This window comes from Nannobrachium achirus (assembly GCF_963921795.1).
Source record: "Nannobrachium achirus genome assembly, chromosome: 17".
In the NCBI taxonomy this organism is placed as follows: domain Eukaryota; kingdom Metazoa; phylum Chordata; class Actinopteri; order Myctophiformes; family Myctophidae; genus Nannobrachium; species Nannobrachium achirus.
Window position 1 is genome coordinate 54,825,493 of NC_137824.1, and position 15,218 is coordinate 54,840,710.

At 41.3% G+C, this 15,218-nt stretch overlaps 1 protein-coding gene across 1 annotated transcript in view; it reads left to right on the top strand.

The window, feature by feature from the left end:
* Window positions 1–3,366: 3,366 nt before the first annotated feature.
* pde6a (phosphodiesterase 6A, cGMP-specific, rod, alpha) overlaps window positions 3,367–15,218 on the top strand; it is a gene marked incomplete at both ends in the record, with an annotated part of 59,523 nt that continues 47,671 nt past the window's right edge. The window contains 3 exons of the mRNA XM_080746814.1: window positions 3,367–3,695; window positions 5,623–5,764; window positions 14,688–14,840. Coding sequence (XP_080602940.1) covers window positions 3,367–3,695; window positions 5,623–5,764; window positions 14,688–14,840 — 624 coding nt within the window. The remainder of the gene's footprint in view (window positions 3,696–5,622; window positions 5,765–14,687; window positions 14,841–15,218) is intronic.

Below are 15,218 nucleotides of genomic sequence, written 5' to 3' on the forward strand. Positions count from 1 at the left end.
GATACTTTTACGTTTTCCACCACTGGGTATGAGGGCAAATCTATTTACTGCAGTGATTCAATTCTGTCCTGGCCTTCGGGGAGGCTGGGACAATCCCTCCCCCGCGCATAAGTGAAACCGGTTTTACCAAGTATTTGCATTTACTGGTGTGACTACAAGCAAGTCTTGACGCTTTGTATTTTCACAAGTGGCACATGAAACATCTGGTAGAATATAAATAATTTTAGGAGCACAATGAAACGTTATCAAATAATGTTTTCTTTAATCAAGTGATAAGAGGAGGCTATACAAAAAATGTATACTAAGTTTTTATTAACTATGTTCTACAGTAGTGCTTCTCAAACTTCCAAATGTCAAGGTCTCTCTCCCCTTAACTCTGACTGTGTACAAATGACCACCCCCCTAAATGAACCCACAGAGTCTCTGGAAATTAGACATTTTCCCAGGAAACAAACTGGTGAAAACAGCTGATCTACAAGCTCACAAAACTGAACCAAAATAGGAGTATAGGCTACGGTTGACCTGAAAGTTCTCTTAAAGTTTATAAAGAAAAGTGTATGTGCTCAGAGACTAAAAGCAAACATGATATCTGTGGTGAGACATGAGCCTTTTAAAGTGAAATAGCCATTTAACAGTGTTGTTTGACACAGATAGACAGCATAGATAGACAGCATGTTGTGTTCTGAAGCAAATGAGTCAATGCAAAGAGAGAACCAGTCTGTATGAGGTGTGAAGAGGGGGAAGGGTAGTCTCCGGAGACACCTTAAGCTACTGTGGAATCATGTGGGGAAAAAAAGTTCAATAAGAAAAATACACTAATACAGGGGTCTTCAACGTTTTCAGATCAAGGACCCCTTAGTTGAGAGAGAGATGAAGCAGGGACCCCCACAACCTTTTGTACCTCAACCTCTGTGCTTACTGCTTAGTATGCTCTTTTTTCCCCTCCACACCTAAAGTATTTGCCGAAAATAGCCAATCTGCAAGCTCACAACACTTTGCAGTGTGAGGTGTTGTGAGCTTGTAGATCTGCTATTTTTGAAAAATTGTGAAAATGAGTGCAAGTCTTTGAATATCTTTGACCCGATCTTTGACCCGACTTCTAAATCCTTCCTCTAAAATCGAAATCATGCTGTTCTCAAACCTTTTCATGTGAAGGACCCCCAAAATTACAGGTATTTGGCCACGGACCCCCCATCTCAAAATATGTTGTTCCAGGGACCCCCCAGAAGCAAATATTTGAGTTACAAATGTTCGCTTTTAAGTAGATATATTCAAAGACTTGCAAAAAAAATCATGATTTAAAAAAAATAGCAGATCTACATGTGAGCTTGTATATTTGCTATTTTTCAATAGTTAAAGCAGTCAATAATCCTAGGCCTAAATGGGTTAAACAAATAATTACAATTTGAGTGCAAAAATAACTTGAAAAGAAACTATTTACAAGCTCACAATGCAGGTAGAGATAACAAGTAACCAACAAGTAATAGACTCGAATAGTCGACTCATATTGAAGAATCGCCACCCCGTGGCTGAACAGCCACACTACACGTTGAAATAAAATATCACATTTCTAGGGGGCGCGGCTAAGAATTTGGAGGCGTGTTTGACAGAGGTACCTCTAGGCACCTCTTGACACCTCTAGGTGTCATTTTAGACTTGGCGACGCTAAATGTTGTAACCCACTGTACTACTGTAGGAGATATGCTGTGAGAGCACAAACATGCTTACTCAGTTATTCGTTATGTGAAAGTCCTCTGATGTCCTATGACATCTGACTATGGAGATCCCTGTCTGTAGAACCAGCTACACAGATATGGGCTGTTTTGGCCATCTGTCTTGGCCATATATGGATTCTGTTAGTGTGGCATGTGGCCAATGCGGCCTCCATGTATGGGCATTCCCATATTAAGTCCTGTATGGGCTTAATTCATTAATAATCTGGGAACTCCATATATGGGGTAACCAGTGATGGTGTTGTGCTGAATCCCCCCATTGCTGGTCTTCACTCTTTTTGAAGCGGTGAAAACCGCTTCCAATGAATGGCTTTGTGTGTATCACGCCCATATATGGTCAATCCAGTCCAGAATGAACAGGCTTTTTCAAAAACAGAATGTCCGTTTAATTACCATATATGGTGATCTCAGTCCAGAATGAACAGGGTTTTTCAAAAACACAAAGTATGTTACCTTATGTCCATATATGGTCACTCCAGGCCAGAATGAACAGGTTTTTCCTGTCCCACAGAATGTCCGTTTAATTACCATATATGGTGATCTCAGTCCAGAATGAACAGGGTTTTTCAAAAACACAAAGTATGTTACCTTATGTCCATATATGGTCACTCCAGGCCAGAATGAACAGGTTTTTCCTGTCCCGTACGTGTAAAATATCAGTCCAGAATGAATAGGTTTTTTCAAAAAGCAAAATGTCGATGTCCCTCCCGGTTAGATGAATGGATACTTTGAGGATTGGTCAAGCTTCACATGATAATTTGGCCTTCAGGGTTTAAAAAATGTAGTAAGCCACAAATACATTCAGAATAGAGGTTTTATCTGTCCACCGCTTCACTTCGAACCGAGGTTTGATTTTTATTTATCTCACTGGCGGAATTTCCACTGTGTATCCGTATCACCTCCCGACAGATAAAGATACTATAGGCAGGCAGTAGGCATCCATGACTGCGACAAACAACTCGCATGTGCCATTTTCCACAAATGGACATTCAAAAAACATTGCACTTACTGTACATTTAAGTTTTGATTACGGTTTTATATACATTTTCTTGAACGTTCCCTACGCCCCCATATCTCATAAACTTGATCCTTGACATGCACGTTGCCAATATTACCGTAAACAAGAGTGCATTAGGCCTACCAGATATATTGCCTTCATTTTCTTTCTTACACATTAAAAGAAAAATAATATATATATTTGTAAATTCTCTCAGTGTTAGTTTAACTCTGAGAGTGTACAACCTACTGTATATTTGCTTTCGTCTCTTGAACCTTTCCATCTTTTCGCTCAAATCCAAACCAATACACTCCCCCTCTCATTATGCCAAATGCAATGCTCTCCAAAAACCAAACACGGACAAATCAGCAATAAAAACAAACCAAAAAAGACAGTGGTGAAAGTGGTCAAACCGTAATGGAACAACAATAAACTGTAAACACCACATTGACATAAAATCAAAAGGAAAAGGACAATACAAAAAAATAAAGAAACAACCTATTAGAAAAAGAAAAAAAAAACTTTAAGAATACATGTTTATCTCCCAATGTGTCTCCACTTTTTACATATTGATTCTCTCTCCCAACTCCAAACCTGGATCCAATCTTCTATGACCATCCCGTGGACAACATAGCCATGGTGGACGCAAAGGCGGCTGAGCAGTTCCTGGACGAAAACCCGGCATTCGCTAAGGAATACTATGACACCAACTTCCGGCCTCAGGTCATCTCAGAACTGCTGGACGGCAAACGTAAGATAGTCCTGGACATCAGCAAACATCATGAACTGACATCGGTGGAGAACAGCGAAGTCATGTTTGACCTGATCAGGGACTTCCAGGATGAGATCAAGATGGAGAAGACAACCTTCAACCTGCTGAAGCATCTGAGCTTCGTCATACAGGCCGAGAGAATGAGCCTCTGGATGTACCGCCAGAGGAATGGAGTGGCTGAGATTGCCACCAGGTTAGTTTTTTTTATGTTTGAGTTTTTCTTCGTTTGAATGTTTTTACGGACAATGCAGTAGTGTTGTGAAACACTATGGGTATAAAGGCCCATTCCCACTGGGCCAGATAACAGATAAAAAAATCTCTTTCTCCAGATATCTTTCCATTCAAATAGATACAGATAAAAAAATATATCTACCACAGATATTTGCCACAGATACTTTTATCTGTGGCAAATATTTTTTTTTATCTGTATCTACCATCCACTTTGAATGGAAAAATATCTGGAGAAAGAGATTTTTTGTATCTGTTATCTGGCCCAGTGGGCCTTAACACTGTAGTGGAATTCAGATCAATCAATAATCAATGAGAAAATGAGGAGACAAAGACAATGTATTAGGTGGTGGTGGTGGTTATGCTTTATGTAAACATGATATCATGGACAGAAGTACAGTTTAACACTCTGGTCAGTGGTAAAGTAGTTTTGCCGAGAAGAATGGTCAGACACTAGAGTTATACTGTGTGGCTCCAAGGCCTCTGGGACGAGCTGTACCATAACAAGATAGGCTTTACCAAACCAATAGCTACTCAGTCCTAGTGAGACATCTAGACTCTTACAAGCTATCCAGTATCAACAATGGAATTTATTTGATTTCTGTTGGTAATGTGTTCCAACAAAAATATATAATGATAATGCCATTTTGTCTCTTCACTTATTCCTGCCAGGCACACACACAGTTAAGTGTAAGCATTTGGTCAGAATTGATTGATTGATTGAAGACTTTATTAGAAGTTTGCATAGGAAAAGGTACAGTTTCATGACGGTACAGTTCACTGGTACAAGGTCTACTAAAAGGAGATCCATGAAAAGACTAAGCTTATTTCCACAGGAAACCATTACAGTATCTCATATAACATTGAATGACAGACGAATAGAACACAGAACTCAAGGTAACCTTCTGGGCAGCATCACTGGGGCCGTGTTGGGGTTAATTGCCCACTGTGCCTTCTCAAGGCTGCTCCAACAATTGGTTCTTTAAAATATTTCTTTGTTGTTGTTGGCTGTGTTCAATTATTTCAGCTGTCATGCTGCCGGATATCCACAAATGTGTTCTTTCGTCATACATTATTTGTACAGTTGTACGTGTAGCACATTGTGTGTGTAGGGAAACACTTTGGCTCACAGAGAACCCCAGAAAACAATGGGCTTCCTACTCCCAGCAGGCCCATAAACCTCAAAGATACAATACTAGCGCGTCCTCCAATGAAGAAATCATTAAATATACAGTATAACCTGTATAACATACAGCAGGGTTCCCCGGCCAATAGGCGGCCCGCGGGCCATTTGCGGCCCACGGGGGGCTACTGTCTGGATATCTCGTATCTCTAAATTTGTACGTTCTTTCGCAAATCATACAAGGCCGTCGCACAAAAGTAGTGAAAACAGCAGATTTACAAGCACACAACTCCTCGCACCGCGAGGCGTTGTGTGCTTGTAGATCGGCTGTTTTCACTAGTTGAAATCATTTTTAAAATGATAAATTCAAAACAAACGGTTTTGGACGTACAAGATTTTCACCCGACGACGACGAAAATTGTCGCTGGAGTAGCGGGAACGCCACCGTCGCCCCCAGCAATGTTGTGGCCCTCGGCTTGGTACCCTAGACATAATTCGGCCCTTGGGGAAAACTAATTGGGGAACCCTGACATACAGTATACGAGTGGCACAGAGGAGAAAATACCTCAAACAGGTCATGGTAGCTACATGCATATTGCTTGCTACAGGTATGCTGGTTGAGGAAGAACGAAAGTTCGGATCACAGTGCTTCAAATTGCTTCCATAAACATTTATATTGCTAAATCTCCTTGTGTTATCACAAACTTTTGTATCCACTGTTCTCAACTGCCCACACAAAAAAAGGATAATGTATATTTCTCATCCCCAGATTGTTTAATATTCATAAAGATGCCAAGCTGGAGGAGTGCATGGTGTCCCCGGACTGTGAGCTCGTCTACCCTCTGGATATCGGCATCGTGGGTCAAGTTGCAACCTCGAAGAAGATGATGAACGTTCCTGACGTGAACAAGGTATGCAAAATCTTAACCCACCGTTTATTTTATTTCTTTATGTCATCGTACATTGACGAGTTGCACTATAGCATCGTTCCCAGCGGTTTCATGCACTGGGAATGTAAACAGCTCTGTGGTACTTCTGGTAGTTCCGGATAGGCACTCGCAGTAGCAGGTCTCACCCAGCGTGATGAAAATGAAAAACCAATCTATAAGCTCGAATCCCAAAACATTTTCAGCTTGTAGATTTGCCATTTTTGACGAACTAGAGGTTCAGGCCACTTCGCAGCCCTCACATCTACGTCGCACCGCCGAGCCAACAGATATGTCTGAGTCATTATATTATCGGGGGCTTGTCCGAGACCTGTTGTACCTATACCTATCCCAGCAAGCACGATCACAGCCCATATGGGGATGATCTTGACGTCATTACCAGGACGTCATATAGATGCTTTGTTTGTCAGGATTATTGTTATTGTTTGTAATGTTAGTTGAAATATGAGCATATACGGTTATATTCTGGGACATATCTAACTAGTTATGATATTTATCTGGCCTAGAATATCACCTGATTTCAGCCAACATAAATGCTGTCAAACAAAAAAAGTCCATATGACGTCCTGGTAATGACGTCAAGGTCATCCCCATATTATGGGCTGTGATCTGGCCCCAATCACTGATTGGTCCAGGTCCTGACCGTGCTGGCTGGGATCTGTCTGTCATCAGTATATTATGGCCATATATTGGAATATGTTATACTGTAAATCTCTGCCGTCTCCAAAATATTAGTTTTCAGAAAATAGAAAAACATCCAGCTCAAGTGGAGTTTTGAGGCCAAATAGCTTTTATTACTTTTTATATTGGCTCAATATTTATTTAACCAACACACAGACATAAAGGGTGTTCAACAATAGCACTGCTTTATGAAAAATCTAGTTAGCTGCTTTCAACCGGACAGCAACGATTTATGGTAAATATACAGTATATATATCGGTGTGTGTGTGTGTGTGTGTGTGTGTGTGTGTGTGTGTGTTTATTACAGTAACTACAGTACACAGGATGTTGTAAATGTTAATGAGAGCATTAGTGAAGTCCACTGTAATATCCTGATTGCATTCCACACTCATGACAGACAGACAGACCATCATCTCACTGTAAATCACACCTGAATTCCCCCTCGGGGATCAATAAAGGTTTATCTTATCTCACATGCTGTGTTAGAGCTTGGATATAAATATAGACTGCTTGTGCTTACACTGTATTAGGCAGCATGCAGCTAATGTTCATATACTGTATGTGGTGGCGTGGGGTTACCAGGTAGAAGGAATGCGAAAGAAAAGGGCCCCTAATGTCCAAATAGATCATCTACGCCCACCTGAAGAATTCCTTTATCCATGTTCAGAGTCAGGCAGCTGTTTCATACAGTTTATCTCCAGATCTAAAAAAGACACCTTGAGCTCCTACTATGAAAGAGCATGTTTATCTCGTTCGTTCGAAAGGGAGTCTCGGTCTCCAGATATTATTTTTTTACTTTTTAATTAACCAAATATCCCCTTGGTATACAACATTCAAGGATGACGCCAGCGCAAAATGGTTACCCCACGCATTTCTATCTGCGCCCGGAACATTTGATTACACAAAAGCCATTTACCATGAGAGGGAGTGGGATTGCGGCCACATTCACTGGCCAAAAACAAACAAACAAAACAAAAAAGAAATCATAACCTAGGCTACTTGAGTCATGATGTCGATTCACAGTTATTGACAGACACACTTCCTGAAAAGGTGCAGTTATTGAAATAGTCTTCCAGAGAAGACCGGGAGGCGCATTGATCTTGGAAATGTTACAACTGCAACACAACAGTGGGCAGGGTCCATGAGCCGACTCAATTAACTGTCTTAGAAAAACACATTCTTGCCGACCCCGCCCTAGGTCAAGGCAAGGTATTGTTCAGTGCTATTATTGGCACTTGGCAGTTGTTACGTATGCGATAAGGTCTTGCTGCACGGTCATTATGGCTTATGGACACGACGGGGTAATAATTCTCCGAGGCGGAGCCGAGGGGAATTATCAGCCCGAAGTGTCCATATAAGCCATAATGACCAAGCAGCAAGACCTTATAGCACTTATTACCCGGCTAATACATAAAATGAATAAGTTGACTCAAAACTAAAATCAAAACAAAGTGTTTCCTTGTTTACAGACGGCTGAAAGTGCGTCCCCCCGAGCGCAACACGGTCGCCTTGGAAAACAAGGAAGTGCTGATCAAATAGAATCCATTTCTGTTACTGCGTCGTCTATTTCTCGCCTCAAATGTTTTTAAAGACATTCTTCAGAGCAACGTTTGGTTGTAAATGTCGCTGTGTGTTTGTTTACATGGCTGACATGTTGGATACGGCACGAAATCCACGCAGTGCAGCCTGAATACAGCAGCTGCTCTGAGCCTTTGATTAGGCAGCGGTGAATTATAGAGCGGAGCGGTCATTATACGCTCAAGCATTCAACCAAGCCGGGTAATAAATTTGGATGAGGCGCTGCTGCCTAAATCTAATCCTTAGACTGTTAGACACCTGATTAAACACAGTTTTGCACTGTGGTTGTTTATCTATTTGTACCATTTATCTATTTGTACCATTTATCTATTTGTACCACATTGTGATTGCAAACATAAATATAAAAGTGTGTGCATGAGTGAGTGCATCCATGCGTGCATGTTAACCTAGTAAACGACCAACTTCCGTAATCCAGGAGAAATTAAATGGTTTCCGGAAGAGGGTGGTTTACGAGGCTATATGCATGTATGGACCTAAATGGTAAATGGTGCATTTATATAGCGCCTTTATCCAAGGCGCTTTACATAGATTATGCATTACATTCACCCATTCACACACACATTCATACACCGATGGTGGAGGAAACCATGCAAGGCACCAACCTGCTCACCGGGAGCAACAAGGGGTTCAGAGTCTTGCTCAAGGACCTTTCAACACTAACTCTAGGGAAGCCAGAGATCGAACTGGGAACCCTTCGTGAACCCTCCGTGTTCTAATGACGATTTCTATTTCTAGTTCTAAACCTATATTCATATCTGCTGGACAGGCTCTCTGTACCAGTGGTTCCAAAACCACTTCAGGTCGAGACCCACAAGAGAAATCAGACGTTTTTGCCAGGGACCCTACAGTAACTAGTAAAAACAGCAGATCTACAAGCGTACAACACGTCTCTTCGCGCCGCGTTGTGAGCTTGTAGATCAGCTATTTTCACTACTTATTAAACATGTGTTTTCTAATTTATGGAATTTCATAGATTTTCATTTTATTTATTTATTAAATTAGTTAGAAAAAATATTATATATTTTTTAATTCATATTTGGGGGAATGTTTTTTTGAAAATGTTTTGACAAAATGTAGAAAACAAAAAATTAAGGGACCCATAAAAATGTGTCTGCGACCCACAAATGGGTCCCGACCCAGTGTTTGGGAACCAGTGCTCTCTACAGTTGTACAGCAGAAGCAAATGTTTTCTATTGTCTTTGGTTCGCTTATTCTTTTAAAAATATGTTATCTTATAAGGCAGTTTATCCCACAACCTGGGGGATGCACAAAATGTGTTTCTCTTAATAATGACAAAACCCTGGCTACCCCATTAAGGCATTGAAGTGAAAACATGTCTGGTTCCTGCCATTATCTCTGTGAGATAGGCCTAGCTAGTACCAATCTGGGAACCCATTGTCAAATGAAAAACCCTCTGTTTTGTAGTACTAATGCTTAACCACTAGAGGGCAGTAGAACACCACGTGACTTTGCTACTAATCCATCCCCAAAGCCAGCTCAATCTCATTACAACCAAAACCTTTGACATTTTCAAATGGTTGGCAAACTCGTTCACCAATATGCCACAACTTTGTCATAGTAGTCTTGGGCCACTGGCCTGCAGCTACTGCTTCCACTGGCACACAAGGTTATTGTGGCATTTATAGTTAATGAGGCAACAAAAACTGCCAAGTTACATCCCATTCGTATATTAGTCCCTCTATTTAAATTTTCAGTGACTTGTTTTCAATGGATATTAGAAAAACAAAATGGTCCCAGGTTGATGTTTGTTTCTGGTTGACATATAAACTCTATTCTATTCTATCTAACTATCAAAATAAAATTCCAGCAATTGTCAAAATTCTGTCCAATGTAAAGTACAGTACAGAAACAATACTATTATCATTGTGCTTTATTGAACTATAGTTCCACTACAGCCTGGTTCAAACACATGAAAGCAAATGGAAAAGTGGCGGTTGAGCCAGGGACGTGCTGGCCATTGGGAAAAGTTGGCCAACTCCCGAACGGCCGGTTCATTCCCGGCCGGTCCAGGCCGGCCATTAGGAAAAAATACAAAATAAAATGTCGGCCTTCGTTCCATTTTGGGGGCTGGGCGGCCAACAAAGTAAATCGTCACTGTCTGTCAGAAACCTCGTATCTCCAAGTTTCAAATGTATATATTTTTTCGCAAAGCAAAGCCCTGCTTCATCATACAAGGCCGTTGCACAAAAGTAGTGAATACAGCAGATCTACAAGCACACAACGCCTCGCACTGTGAGGCGTTGTGTGCTTGTAGATCGGCTGTTTTCACTAGTTTAAATCATTTTTAAAATGATAAATACAAAACAAACAGTTTTGGACATACAAGGTTTCCACCCAACAACGACGAAATATAACTCATGTACAATAATTGGCCCACTGGCTTATCACTTGTCATGATCTGAAATGGCAAATCTTTGAGTAGCAGCAGCGCGCAATGAGGGCCTCTCCAACTCTTTTTCCCGGGCTGAATCAGGGGCCCAGCACGTCCCTGGGTTGAGCTCTAAAAGCCTTAAGCCAGTGACTGTCCTGTTGCTGGGAAGGAATGGCTAATATTCCGCCATAATTGGCTGTCTTTATGATGCTAATGCTGTGAGTGTAGTAATTCAGGCTAACACAGGAAAAGACTAGCAGTAACAATATTATAGAGTGGAGTACTTGCAGAAGCCTTCATTTCATCTCCAGTCCAGTCCAGATGAGCACTGTGTGGCTGGTTATGTTATGATAAGCCTATTTTATACTTTGTTGTACTGACAGTGTCGCCTGCCAAAAATAACAGATTTTCCCATCAGAAGCATCACGTTTATAACAGTCGTTTTAAGTATACAGTAAACAAGGATTTACCGAGTCAATCCATCAATTAGTCAGACAGCTATTCACACAGTCCACCGGTTAACCTGTCAGTCAGCCTCCCTGCGAGACCAAGACAAGAAAACAAGTAATTCAACTGCTTTAGTCACTTTAACCAGTCAGTCATCCAGCCAGCCTGTCAGTCAGTCAGTTAAACAGACAGTCAGTCAGTCAACCAGCCAGCCAGCCAGTCAGTTAACCTGTCTGTCTGTCTGTCTGTCTGTCTGTCTGTCTGTCTGTCTGTCTGTCTGTCTGTCTGTCTGTCTGTCTGTCTGTCTGTCTGTCTGTCTGTCTGTCTGTCTGTCTCTCTCTCTCTGTACAGCAGTGTGTGAAAACATCATATACCACAACATTGTTTCTTCTCAACAATATGACCCTTATCTACTGTAACTACCTAACATTATTACAGATATGTGCATTTGCCCAGCAACGTTTTAAAATTGAAGTGCTTTTTATCCATTACTATCCTCCTGGTTATTAGATCATTGGAGTGTTTATACGACTGGCCACACTGGTGCTCAATCGTGTGTGTGCGTGCGTGCGTGCGTGCGTGCGTGCGTGCGTGCGTGTGCGTGAGCGCATTCACGTGATATAACGCAAGATGAAGACATGTTAATCTGTCCTGAATTAGATCTACCCAGGATTACTCTCAGAGGTCACCGGCCCGAGCCAGTTTCACAGACTCAGCGGAATTATGTACAGGGCACGCGTGCGTGTGTGTGTGCAGAGTTCATTGAGTGCACGTGCATGTGCATGCATGTGTATTGGAGCTGTTCATTCACCTTTTATGTTAGTATTATTATTTAGATGATGTCTAAATGCTATCCCAGTTATTTGGTATAAGGTTTTCTTAGTAATAATTAGCAGTAATTATTACCCGGCTTGTTAGAATGCTTGATTCTGATTGGTCAGTTGCTGAAATCAGCGGTCTGTTATTTCTGGATAGCAGACCGCTCCGCTCTATAACAGACCTCTTCCTAATCAAAGACTCAGAGCACCTGCTGCAGTCAAGCTGCACTGTGTGAATCGTGTGCTGTATCCAACATGTCAGCCATGTAAACAACCACCCAGCGACATTTATCAGAAAATGGATTCTATCTAATCAGCACTTCCTTGTTTTCCAAGGCGACCCAGTGCAACACTTGTGGAACACTTCCAGCCATCTGTAAACAAGGAAATACTTTTTGTTTTTAGTTTTGAGTCAAATTATTAATTTTATTTAGTAGCCGGGTAATAAGCGGGATAAATACTGGGGGTTGTCCATATATAATATCCCTTCGAACTGATAACTGAGTTATCAGTCCGTCGGGATGTTATATATGGACAACCCCCGCGGAGCCAGTATTTATCCCTTACTTATTGCCCTACTTACATGAACCCTAGCTCCCATATTCTTGGCATGTCATAATAGTCAATTTAGGCGAACATAAAGAGGGGGCTCTTTGAATTACTGTAGGCAACTTTAAGTTTGACTCACTTATTCTGCCAAATTTACAGATTAAACCTTGTCACATGGCAAATTGCGTATGTGCATGCGTGTGTATGAATGGGTGTGGAAGTCAGTGTTGCCAGATGTACAATAATTATCGTATTTGTATGATAAGTTTACCCTCTGTACGATGTACGATCAATAATTCCAAAAATGCTGGTTCAGGACAATGTTGTTTTTGACAGCAAATTCTGATTTAGTTTTAGTCATAGTCTTTTGAATAAAATTGTAGTCATAATTTAGTCACCTGAAAAGTTTTAGTTTTAGTCTAATTTTAGTCGACTAAATATCATACGTTTTTAGGCAACTAAATCTACAGCTGATTTCTGTATTTTGGCAGGCCTTGATGGCATCGTAATGACTGATTTTACCCTTGGTTGTGTGCTGAAAATAGCCGATCTACAAGCTCACAACGTGTCGCGCTGCGACGTGTTGTGACAAACATTTCCCGTCATAGTTTTAGTCGACGAAATCAACCCTGGTAAAGGATCCGGTTTGGCTTCTCAAAATTTAAATGTGCCCGAAATCATTCAATCTGACCCTATAGATCTGACCCTATAGATCTGTACACGGAGGCATTAAATCATTCAATCTGACCCTATAGATCTGACCCTATAGATCTGACCCTATAGATCTGTAATCTGACCCTATAGATCTGTACATGGAGGCATTAAAAACATTCAATCTGACCCTATAGATCTGACCCTATAGATCTGACCCTATAGATCTGTACATGGAGGCATTAAAAACATTCAATCTGACCCTATAGATCTGACCCTATAGATCTGACCCTATAGATCTGTACATGGAGGCATTAAAAACATTCAATCTGACCCTATAGATCTGACCCTATAGATCTGTACATGGAGGCATTAAAAACATTCAATCTGACCCTATAGATCTGTACACGGAGGCATTAAAAACATTCAATCTGACCCTATAGATTCCTTACATGGAGGCATTAAAAACATTCAATCTGACCCTATAGATCTGTACATGGAGGCATTAAAAACATTCAATCTGACCCTATAGATCTGTACATGGAGGCATTAAAAACATTCAATCTGACCCTATAGATCTGACCCTATAGATCTGTACATGGAGGCATTAAAAACATTCAATCTGACCCTATAGATCTGTACACGGAGGCATTAAAATCATTCAATCTGACCCTATAGATCTGTACACGGAGGCATTAAAAACATTCAATCTGACCCTATAGATCTGACCCTATAGATCTGACCCTATAGATCTGTACACGGAGGCATGAAAAACAGAGATTGTGTCTTTCCAGTCCAGTTTCAGGCTTTTGTTTGTGTAAGGTCCAGGAAGTTTCTTTCCTCGGCACAGCATATTATGTGACGCGTTTTTGTCACATATATAGGAGTATCAAACAAGGTTGTTTCTTACTCTAAATACGCATTCTTTTGTGAAATTACTTAGGTGTGATTTCTCTTTTTTTGGCTGTGTACAATAGTTTTCTTTCAAATACGATAATTCAACATTTACTATCTGGCAACACTGGTGGAAGTTCTTTAGTGTGTGTGTGAAGTCAACATAATGTACTACTTTTTCTCTTGGCCCCTGTGTCACGGTGTCACCTCAAGACCTCAGGAGGGACCCACCCAATACCTCCAGCCGGCCATGGCTACACGGAGCTGGATATTTCTGAAGCTAGACATTTTTTTTGTGCTGTTGGGGCTTGCAGCCACATGAAGCTGGATATTTCAGCCGCGAAGCTGGATATTTTTTAAACCGGATAAATAAGTGAAGACATTGAAAAATATCCGATTCACTGGATCCGTGTAGACATGGAACCCGGATATCTCTGAAGACTTTACTGTGTGTGTGCTTGTTAGACCTAGATATCTTTGTCGTGTGGACCTAGATATTTTTCTATGTGGATATCTGAAAAACCGGGATATATGAAAAATCCAGCTCCGTGTAGCCATGGCCTTTAAAATAAACAATAATTTATGGAGCCGGAGGGAGGAGTTTAACCTTGGTCAGGAGGAGGAGATGGGCAGTGACTTGGCCACCACTGTCGACCCTGCCATCAGGAGGGTGTAGCGGTTTAAGGGTCGAAACACCTGATGATCGATGGGTACCGCCTGAAGACATAACATTTTCCTGGCCAAGGCTACATTCACCAAACGTGAATGACGGAGAAGCATCTTTAGATGTAATCATAAAACCCTTCCTCCCCTCCTCACTCTCTGTGTTTGCTCTTTGATATTTCTCCCCCCACAGAGTGAATATTTCAGTGACTATGTGGACTATGTGTGTGAATATGAGACCAAGAGTGTGCTGGCCGTCCCCATAATGAACGGCAAAGACATGGTGGGGATCGTCATGGCCGTCAACAAACTGAAGGAACCACACTTTACTGACAAGGACGAGGAGGTAAACAACTATTATTATCCTGCAAAAAGATACATTTTTACCTTAAAATACTAGTGGTAGCAGTAGCGTTTGTTTTGTTTTTTATTCCCTTCTCCTCAAACAAAACACGACCCCCCCCACCTCCAACCAACGCTCACTTTTGAAAATAAAAGAACAGCAAAGTGCTACTTTCTAGGTAAAAGTGTTGCTATGGCTACTCTAAATGTTTCAGCAAAACTGCCTTCAGAGCGCTGATGGGGGTATCCTTGTGCAGGGACGTGCTGGCCATTGGGGAAAGCGGGCCAACTCCCGAACGGCCGGTTCATTCCCGGCCGGTCCAGGCCGGCCATTAGGAAAAAAATACAAATAAAATGTCGTCCTTCGTTCCATTTTGGGGGC